The sequence below is a fragment of the Catharus ustulatus genome, chromosome 16 (assembly GCF_009819885.2).
Source record: "Catharus ustulatus isolate bCatUst1 chromosome 16, bCatUst1.pri.v2, whole genome shotgun sequence".
NCBI lineage: Eukaryota > Metazoa > Chordata > Aves > Passeriformes > Turdidae > Catharus > Catharus ustulatus.
This window is the reverse complement of record NC_046236.1, coordinates 15,919,365-15,929,546: the sequence shown is the minus strand read 5'-3', so window position 1 is coordinate 15,929,546 and position 10,182 is coordinate 15,919,365. Positions and strand designations below refer to the sequence as shown.

Genomic DNA, 10,182 nt, shown 5'->3' with positions numbered 1-10,182 from the left:
TGAACAAAGCGAGCTCCAGCAGAAGCAAAGTCCGTGTCAGATCGTGTTGGCCCCGGTGGGGCTGGAGGTGGGGACAGCCCTCACCCCTCTCACTGCTCCATGGATGGGGTGTCAGCTCCAGGAGCGGGCTCGGAGCTCTGGCCTCCCCTGGGGTCACTAAGATTGGGGACCAATGACAATTTGGTGACCTTGGTGTCCTGCTCTGCAGCTCAAACTGCAGGGTCACAGCCTGGTGACCTGACCAGGGCAGCCTGGGCTGCTCCAGCTCCAGCTCCAGCTCCAGCTCCAGCTCCAGCTCCATCACCTCTTCCTCTTCCCTACCTTGTCCATCGTCATCTTCCTGCTCCTGGACCTGGACCCTACTGTGCTGGGCAAAGTAGAAACAAATAAAATCCAGCCCATGCTGCAAAGGTTGTACAACTCCTACAAGAAAAATGCTGTCCTTGCAGGCAAAAATGTCCTAACCCGGGATCCATTAGGCTTTGTCCTCCCAAATCCAGCGATGAAAGCTCTGCTGCATTTAAATTGGCAAAGTGACAGGAAGTAAGAAGTCAGAAATAATCCCTAGCTGGATTAGGTTTTTCCTTGAAGGAAGGGAGGCTGATTCCAGGCGAGTTTGGGTCATTAGTGATGCAGGGAGATGCTCCAGCCCTGCCTTGCCTTCTCTTCACTCTCTGCTCCCGGGGGCTGCGAGGGGATGAGGGCTCCAGAGCCCTGGGCACATGTGTTCATCCTTCCCCACTCCTACGAGGGGATTATTTATATCTGCACACTCCTGGGGAGCGCTGGCTGCCATCCATGGCTCCAGCAGGACTCCAGTGGTGAGGCTGGTGTGTCCCTGTGGCTGTGCTGGGGGTGCCAGCGATGTCCCCGTGCCACAGCCGCAGTGCCCATGGCTCGGTGCAGTTCCCCAGCAGCCCCGCTCTGCCTGCTGGATTTCCGACAGTTGAGTAGCAATAAAAATAGCAGGGGAGGAGCAGAAATCCATTCTGATTAAGGCTCGTTATTCTGAGCAGTGCTGGGGGAGCAGGGGTGTGTGGGCCAGCACCTTCCGGGCCCAGGCCACCACTCATGCCCACACCCGCCTGGTTTGCCCACACCTGTGACATTTTCAGCGTTTGTCCCCTCTGCACTGACACTGACACCCTTACAGGAGTGGGGGTCAGTCTCTTCTCCCAGGGAACAAGGGACAGGACAAGGGGAAACAGCCTCAATTTGCACCAGGGAGGCTTAAATTGGGTATTAGAGAGAATTTCTTCACTGAAGGGTTGCTGAGTGGTAGAGCCCCCATAGCTGGAGGGATTTAGGAGCTCTGTAGATGTGGCACGTGGGGACAGGGACAGGGTTAGTGGTGCCCTTGGCAGTGCTGGAGGAGCAGCTGAACACAATGATCTGGAGAGCATTTCCATGATCCTTTGGTTCCCTGAGCAGAAATCTGGGGAGGGGAGGCACAGCACAGCCAGCACGGAGGCAGAGCCCCAGGGCTCCACAGCCCTTCCATGGGCAGCACCTCCCCATCTGTGATCCCAGGGGAGCCAAGAGAATCCCTGCCCCAAGGTCAGCCAAGGAGCAGCCTGTCCATGGAGCGTGTCTGCATGGGATGGGTGAAGGATGGACAGGGAACAAAGGCATCTGTGGGCAGAGGTAGCCCAGAAGCAATAACAGAACAAATAGCAGAAGATTAAACCCATTCTGTAGTCAGGTCCAGCTGGACCACGCTGAGCCACAAGGAAAGGTTCACTGCTGCTCCAGCCTGCCACAATTTAATTGATTTGATTTAAATCCTTTGAAGAAGAAGTGGATAAGGAATAATGAGGCAAACAGGATTGTAATGCAAATGAAAGAGATGAAAGATGGCTTCAGGGAGACGCTCTTGAAGGTCAGTGCCCAATGCAGAGCTGCTCTGGTCACTCAGTGCAGCTTTAATGAGCTGTGCTCCTGGATGTTTGATGGATGGAGGATGGATCAGGAGCAAGCACCAGGCCTTTAATGGCCTTGCTGGGGGCAGAGGGGCGCTCCCAGGCTGGGGAGGCTTTACCTGGCTGTGCAGGGACAGCTCCTGCTGCCCGAGTCACGCTGGGCAGGCACACTCCTATCGGCTTCTCCAGATACTCCAACGGAGCCTCCAACTTCAGAATTAATTAACTTCACTATCAAAAGCTGAGTCATTTGTCACAATGGTTTTGTCATTAGTTCCCATAATTAAGGAAAGTGTCACAAAACCAAATGTTTCACTTACACAAGCCAGGAGAGGCGAAGCTCAGCACGCTGGGAATGGGCACAGCAGTGAGAGTGGGCAGGGGCTCAGCCAGGGACCCCAACCCCTGTGCTGGGCTGGGGGCGCATCCTGGCAGGGCTGGGGGCTGGGGGAAGGAGCAGGGGCACCCCAGGGTGTGCCAGCAGTGCCAGGGCTGGCTGGGCCGGGCAGTTTTCCCTTCCCCAGGTGAATTGAGGTGCTCCTGGTGACCCCACGGGGTGGGAGGGATGAGGGTATTTTGCTGAAAGCTCAGCTGACATCCCCAAGGAGAGGAGGAGAAGCTCTTCCCAACACACTCACCCTGCTTCACACGCTGTAAAAGCAGAGTTCCTCGATGCAGAGGGGCAGGGACGTGCCAGGGCCTGAGCAGGGACTGATGTGGGCTCAGCCAGGAGCCCCCAGAGCCCCCCGAGCCCCCCCAGCACTGGGGGATCCCAGAGGGTCCTGACCCCCCAGCCCAGCACTCACCAGTGCCACAGACTGGGGCTAGCATCTCCTGCAGCTTTCAGTAACTCATTAGAGTAATTAATTGATGACACAAAGAAGGTGCCCCCCTCCCCACCCTGCACCTCTGGGTGCTGCTGCTCCTCTCTGGGACCTGCACTGGGGCAGCTTTTGGAGCAAAACCCTGAAACTTCCCACCATGGGAACCCCACCCAGGGACCCCGACCCCCAGGGCCCCCCATGCCCACCCCAGGCTCGTCCCCAGAGTCTCGAGGGCAAAGGAAGCCAAGCTCTCAGTGTTTCTTTAAAATTAAATATTTTATTTTTTCGTACATGCAGCAAATTGAATCGAGAGTATATGCCCATCTAAAAGGAGGTCTTCATGAGAACTGTTTGACAACACACAGCAGGTAGTCTAGGATGTAGAAAAGTCATCAAATACTTGCAGGTGAAATCAAATTCACAAACACAAACTGTTCAACAATAAACATTTTCTTTTTTTTTTCTTTTTTTTTTCTTTTTTTTTCCCTCCTTGTTTTAATTACCACTTTGAATGTGATCAGAAATAAACAGCTCAGGTGACACTTCCATGCATGGAGCCAGGGGTGTGTGCTCAGGCAGCCTCAGCTGCTCCAGCCCCAGCTCTCACAGTGAGAGCAGGCTGCACCCTCCAGGTGCAATCCCAGCCCTTGGGAACAGCAGGATTTTCGTGTCCTGTGCCTCAATCCCCTGGGCTCCTCCCTGGGCTTCCAGCTCTGGGACTCACAACCAGCAGAGCACGGCCACTGCCCTGAGCCCACTCATCTTCCATCTGCCTACATGGCTTGGCCACTGCTCAACTCCCATTTCTTTATTAAATGGATTCAATCGATCGACAGCTCCTCTGGTGCTGGCTCTCAGGAGGAGAAGGCTGCTCAGAGCCCCAGCCAGGGCAGGCAGGCACAGCAGCAGCTCCCAGCCATGAACAAGAGGAGTCACTCTGGGAGCAGGGCAGGTCCGGGAGCTGCCACAGAGCCCCAGCCAAGGGCCCAGCACAGCCCCAGGGGGAGCTGTCTGATCCACCCTGTCCCAGGGGAGCCCAGCTGAGAGCCTGAAGCCACTTACCTGCCCTGGGGTGTAATCCAGCCTGGGACAAAGCCAGGATGTGCCATCCTGAGCATGTCCTGTCTCCTCAGCCCCTCCTCTGCCCTCCCCCAGGCTCTGGCTCCCCTCTGCCCAGGGGACCCCACTGCCAGTGCCACTGAACCCAGGTGGGACACCAGACCTTGGCCCCCCTTCCCCTGCACCCCAGCACTGCAGGTGTGCCCTGGGTCTGCATTTCCCCCACACATGGAGCACCTGGGGGATGGGGATCTGCTGAGACTGAGCTCAGAGCATCCTCCATAAGCTCTGCATTCCCCATCCAGCAGTGCAGATTAAATCACCAGATGACACAAACAGTGACTCAACCCCTGTCACTCTGCCCTTCCTCGGAGGAGTCCACACGGATCTGAGGGGCTGTGCAGGGCCAGGCACATCCCACTGCACGTTCCTCCCCGGAAGAAACAGGTCATCTGGAAACAAGCCTTGGCATACGAGTTTGGCAAGCAGCAGGACAGGAACACTAAAGGGTGAGTCCTGAGAAGAGCACCTGGAATTTGCCAAGCTCGCCCTGGAGCGTGGATCTCAACCCCAAAGCTGCCTGGTGCCACATCCCAGCTTCCCTGCAGGTCCCCTCCAAGGCCACCCTCGGTTTGCCCAGCGTCCAGCAGCGCCTGCTCCATGCACAAGTGTCACCCCACACAGACACAGAAGTCCCAAACAGAAAAGATGTGGCTCCCCCTGCAGCAGCCCCTGCGCTGTGCCCACGGCCCCGGGGTGCCCCTCAGCCCCAGAGACCTTCCAGCAGCATCCTGGGAGCGCCTCCAGAGCCAAAGAGATGGAAATTAAAAACATCACCACTGAAATAACACTAACTCTGCAGCAACAGGTTGGAAGGTGACGGCAACGCGCGCGCTCTGGGTCAGCTGCGCCCTGCAGAGGATGGCGCGATGTCCCCGGGGTGTGCCGGGCCTGGCAGCCTCCCCTGCCACCACCCCACCCCTGGGGCTGGTGCAGAGCTCCTCGGCAACCCCCTCCTGCATCTGGCACAATTTGCAGTTTTTCTGGGTTTGGTTTGGGTTCCTCCAGCCCAGGCAGGACCCGAGGCCACGGGCTCAGCCCCGGCAGGCACAGGACAGTGCCCGTGGCTGGGTGACAGGGGGGACACTCATCCAGCCCCCAGCACTGGGACAGCGCCTTAGCTGCTGGCAGCCTTTAGTTCTCAAGGAATCATTAAAAGAAGCGAATAATTTATGTTTATAAAAGATCTACAAACTAGAATTTCCTCTGTAGAATTCCTCAAGGTGGATAAAATCCCACCCATTTCCCTGGGCCGGGAGGAATGGCTGCATGCAGCAGAACCAGTGCTGGCTCAGAAAACACAGCTGGGGTCCTGAAACCAGCCTGGGCTGGGACAGGAACGGGGTGACAGGGACTGGGGGACACTCCCCTGGGGGAAGATTTCAGCCTCTGTGAACACAGCAGTCAGCCAGGGTCACTGGCCAGCCAGTGACGGGCAGTGCCTGCCTGTTCCTGGCTGCTCCTGCTTTATCTGCCTGCTCCTGCCTGTTCCTGCCTGCTCCTGCTTTATCTGCCTGTTCCTGCCTGTTCCTGCCTTTCTCTGCCTCCTCCTGCCTGCTCCTGCTTTATCTGCCTGTTCCTGCCTGCTCCTGCCTGCTCCTGCCTGTTCCTGCTTTATTTGCCTGTTCCTGCCTAATCTCCTGTTCCTGCTTTATCTGCTTGTTCCTGCCTTTCTCTGCCTGTTCCTGCCTGCTCCTGTCTGTTCCTGCCTTTCTCTGCCTGCTCCTGCCTATTCCTGCTTTATCTGCCTGTTCCTGCTTTATCTGCTTGTTCCTGCCTCTCTCTGCCTTTGTCTGCCTGTTCCTGACTTTCTCTGCCCCCTCCTGCCTGTTCCTGCCTTCCTCTGCCTGTTCCTGCTTTTCTCTGCCTACTCCTGTCTGTTCCTGCCTTTCTCTGCCTTTGTCTGCCTGTTCCTGCCTTTCTCTGCCTCCTCCTGCCTGTTCCTGCCTTCCTCTGCCTGTTCCTGCATGTTCCTGCCTTTGTCTGCCTGTTCCTGCCTTTCTCTGCCTGTTCCTGCCTTTCTCTGTCCCCTCCTGCCTGTTCCTGCTTTTCCCTGCCTTCCTCTGCATGTTCCTGCCTTTCTCTGCCTGTTCCTGCCTTTCTCTGTCCCCTCCTGCCTGTTCCTGCTTTTCCCTGCCTTCCTCTGCATGTTCCTGCCTTTCTCTGCCTGCTCCTGCCTGTTCCTGCTTTTCTCTGCCTGCTCCTGCGTGTTCCTGCTTTTCTCTGCCTGCTCCTGCCTGTTCCTGCCTTCCTCTGCCTGCCCCTGCATGTCTTGCCTGTCCCTACCCCCTCCTGCCCGCTGTCCCCTCCTGCCTGTTCCTGCCCTCACCTATCCACTCCACCTTCTCCCTCCTGTCCTTGCTCCCTCCTGCCTGTTCCTGCCTGCCCCTGCCCTCCCGCACGCCACGGCTCTGCCTCACAAACAGCTGCTGGAATTGTCTTTTCCCATTCAGATTTTTTTAAAGCAATGCAGAAGGTCCTGGATTACTGACTGAAACCCCCAGGAATTTGGTGAAAATCAGGGAAATCAAGATGTCTGTGAAATCCATGGGTTTGGAGTCTGGAAGAGAATAGCAGAGGGTGGAAAGTAGAAAAGTTTCCATTATAAATAGCCCTCAGTGCAGCCCTTTGGTCTTGGGCGTGTTTTCAGTTGGTAAATTGTAAACCAGGAATATAAATGCGTTTTGTTTTGGCAGAATATTAATATCCTTTACAGAGCTGTTACATCTCGACAGTGTCTGTGAAAGATTTATGCGAGTGCTGACAGAGCGTATCAAAACTGCAAACTGTTCCAGATGTTAGAAAAAACCCCACCTTTCACTTAGAAAAAGGTTTGCTCTGATGTACAAGAACTGGCACGGGAGCGGTTTGGAGTCGTGAGCGCGGGGAAGGCGAGTGGCGAGGGATGCCCCGGCGAGCATCCCGACCCTATGGACAATGCACTGGAAAATAGAGGTCTAGAAGCAGATTTTTCCACACTGATCAAATATATCCATGTCTTGAACAAAAGGCTCCTCTAAGACAAGCTCACACTCATCGCAAGCTTCAGCACAACGCTTTAAGCGATCAACCATGCTTAGCATTCCACAGCAACGCTTTGGGACTGGCTGGCTCACGGGGATCTCAGCGTCCCGCTGCGAAAATTACAGAGACCGTAGCAATTTGGTATAGTTCTGTTTAAAAACTCTATTAGTCACCACCAACTATAGTTCCTAGAAGTATCACTGACCGGTAACCGGCACCCCGGGCGCCTCCGGCGAGGGACACCAAGCTAGCGAGTGGCACGGACACGGAGAGGCTCCGAGGAGAAGCGGCCGGCGTTGGGCGGGAGGGGACGTGAGCGCTGCTAATCCCGGAAGACTAGTGTCCTATGTACAGGGCCAGCTGGCGTGGGACAGCAGCGCTACACGTTGATGACAAACTCGGGGTTGGTGTAGGAGAAGCCAGCAAACTCGTTCTGGTCCAAGTTCATGATGAAGAGTTTGTCCGTGGGCGTGAGCTCCACCGGCTGCCGGGTGAACTCCTTGTCGAAGTTGGAAGTGTCGCGTTTGTCCTTCTGTTAATGGAAAACACAGAGTTAAACCGGGGAAGGGACGGAGAGGTGACAGCACCTGAGAGGTGACAGCACCCGAGAGGTGACAGCACCAGGGGAGCCTCGCTGTCCCCAGGAGAGTGATGCTGTCCCCAAAGGAATGACACTGTCCCCAAGGGAATGACACTGTCCCCAAGGGAATGGCGCTGTCCCCAAGGGAGTGGCACTGTCCCCAAGGGAATGACACTGTCCCCAAGGGAGTGGCACTGTCCCCAAGGGAATGACACCGTCCCCAAGGGAGTGGCACTGTCCCCAAAGGAATGACACTGTCCCCAAGGGAGTGATGCTGTCCCCAAGGGAGTGACGCTGTCCCCAAGGCAGTGCCACTGTCCCCAAGGGAATGACGCTGTCCCCAAGGGAGTGACGCTGTCCCCAAGGCAGTGCCACTGTCCCCAAGGGAATGACACTGTCCCCAAGGGAGTGACGCTGTCCCCAAGGGAGTGGCACTGTCCCCAAGGGAGTGGCACTGTCCCCAAAGGAATGACGCTGTCCCCAAGGGAGTGACACTGTCCCCAAGGGAATGACGCTGTCCCCACGGGAATGACACTGTCCCCAAGGGAGTGGCACTGTCCCCAAGGGAATGACACTATCCTCAAGGGAATGCCACTGTCCCCAAGGGAGTGACGCTGTCCCCAAAGGAATGACACTGTCCCCAAGGCAGTGCCATTGTCCCCAAGGCAGTGCCACTGTCCCCAAGGGAGTGACACTGTCCCCAAGGCAGTGCCATTGTCCCCAAGGCAGTGGCACTGTCCCAGCACTCCACACCCCACGCCGCTCTCTGAAGCTGCCGTCAGGAGCTCCCAGCCCTGTCCAACAGAAGCGGCCCCGCAGCAGCAGCAGGAAGAGAAGAGCAGCTGAACACGGCTGAAACAGGAGCAGGACACAGGGACAGGAGGGAGCCGGGTGTGTTCAGGGGGAGCCTCCCTGCTCTCCTGCGGGCTGTGGAAGAGAGCACAGAGCAATTCTCAGCATGCAGAGCCCCCACTGCAACCAGAGCTCGGCACTGCACGGGAGGAAGGAGCCTGGAGGAAGCAACATGCCTCGAAATGGCAGCAGCAGTCATTACCATGTCAAAATTTGCACAAAATAATCAGCTGCGAGAGCTCTCTCTGCTGTAAGCTGGATTTCTGAATGATGCCTGATGTGGTGCTAACCAACACTGCTTCATTGATGGAGGATGTGATCTGCTCCAGGGTTGTACAGACAAAACACACAGCGCTTCAAAACCTCTGAGAAGGAAAATTCCACACATGCAACATTTTCTCCTCGCAATTCCTTAAGAAGAACAACTTTGCAGCTACACCCAAGCCAAAAGAGGGAAAAAAGGACGTTAGTGTCAGGATTAGAGCTGGGAATCAGCACTGCAGAGCCAGCCTGGGATGTGTGGGCTGCTCCTCCAAACCCTGCAGATCACAGAGCCCTGGCTCAGGGCTGTCCTGCTCTGGGAGGTGACAGAGCCGTGCCTGGAGGGTGTCTGAAGGTACAGCACACGCACTCAGGTCCTCCATCCACACCCCAGCACTGCAGGGACATTGGCAGCCGGGAGCTGGCTCTGCTCTGCCTTGTCACTAAAGATTTCTCCACCCCTTGTTCCGTGTCCCTGCACAGGACAGACCCAGGTCCCTGCTGGAGGTGACCTTCCCCTGCTGTGACACAGAGGACCCTGTCACAGATTTCATGCCTTGTAGAAACCTGCATTTGTTCTCCATTTTCCCAAGACTTTGCCTTTGAAGAGTGGCCCCACCACGGCAGGTCCTGGCTGTGCTCTGCTGCACCAGGATTTCCAACCCTGGATCAATCTGCCAGTTAAACAGGACATTAACTGTGGGGTCCTGCAGGTCCTGCACCCCAGCCCACCCCCTGTGACTGTCCTGGTGAAGGAGCTGGCAGCAGAGATGCTGTGTCCTCCCTGCAGCCCCTCCTGGCCCAGTGGGACGTGGGGACATTTGTGCCCCAAGCAGGACACAGAGCCAGGACACAGAGCCAGGACACAGAGCCAGCCTGGACAGGCAGGAGCATCACACTGCAGCTGGACTGAGCCTGGCAGATGAGCCAGCAATGCATCAGGAACTCCAGGAATTCCACAGGAGCTTGGAGATTCCACAGGAGATATCCCATCAGAATGGCTTCAGCCTTGGGGAGGAAGATCAGGAAAAGCCAAGGATGGTGGAGAAGAGACGAGGTGGGAAGAAAAACAGTTCTGGATGGAACTGAAGGAGCCTGGAGAGGAAAGGCAGGAGAAGAGGCAGGGTGTGGCTGTGCTGCCAGGCCTTGAACACTCGGTCATGTCCTGCAGGACACTGGAATCTGCAGCTCCCAGCTCATCCCTGAGCACCAGAGTCTCTCCAGGGCTCCTCTCTCCAGCACAGAAGGAAGAAGATGTGGATTTGGGGGCAGAGAGCAGGAGCAGGGAAGGGCAGACAGGGTGAAGGGGTCAGCTTCAGGTGCAGAGTTCTGCAGGCAAAGGGTGCAGCAGCTGGGACGTGAGGACGAGCCCACCTGGGTGGCAGCAGGGTCCCCAGGGCGGTGGCTGCTCGGGGGCTCTGTGAAAAGGCTCCTCCTGCAGGGATCTGAGCTCACCACACGGCTCCTGAAGGCCACATCCAGCCACAGCAACGTGGGCCACGACAGCACTGTCCTCCCGAGCCAGGAGCTCCTCCTGAGCAGGAATGCTGTGGGATGCTGCAAAGGGGAATGACACATCCACATGTGACTGGTGCAAACTGCC

General features: G+C 56.5%; 1 protein-coding gene across 1 annotated transcript in view; it reads right to left on the bottom strand.

The window, feature by feature from the left end:
- Nucleotides 1-6,597: 6,597 nt before the first annotated feature.
- The window catches only part of PRKCB (protein kinase C beta), a 100,065-nt gene continuing 96,480 nt past the window's right edge, over nucleotides 6,598-10,182 (bottom strand). The window contains exon 17 of the mRNA XM_033073898.1: nucleotides 6,598-7,418. Within this exon, the coding sequence (XP_032929789.1) occupies nucleotides 7,266-7,418 (153 nt within the window). The 3' untranslated portion in view covers nucleotides 6,598-7,265. The remainder of the gene's footprint in view (nucleotides 7,419-10,182) is intronic.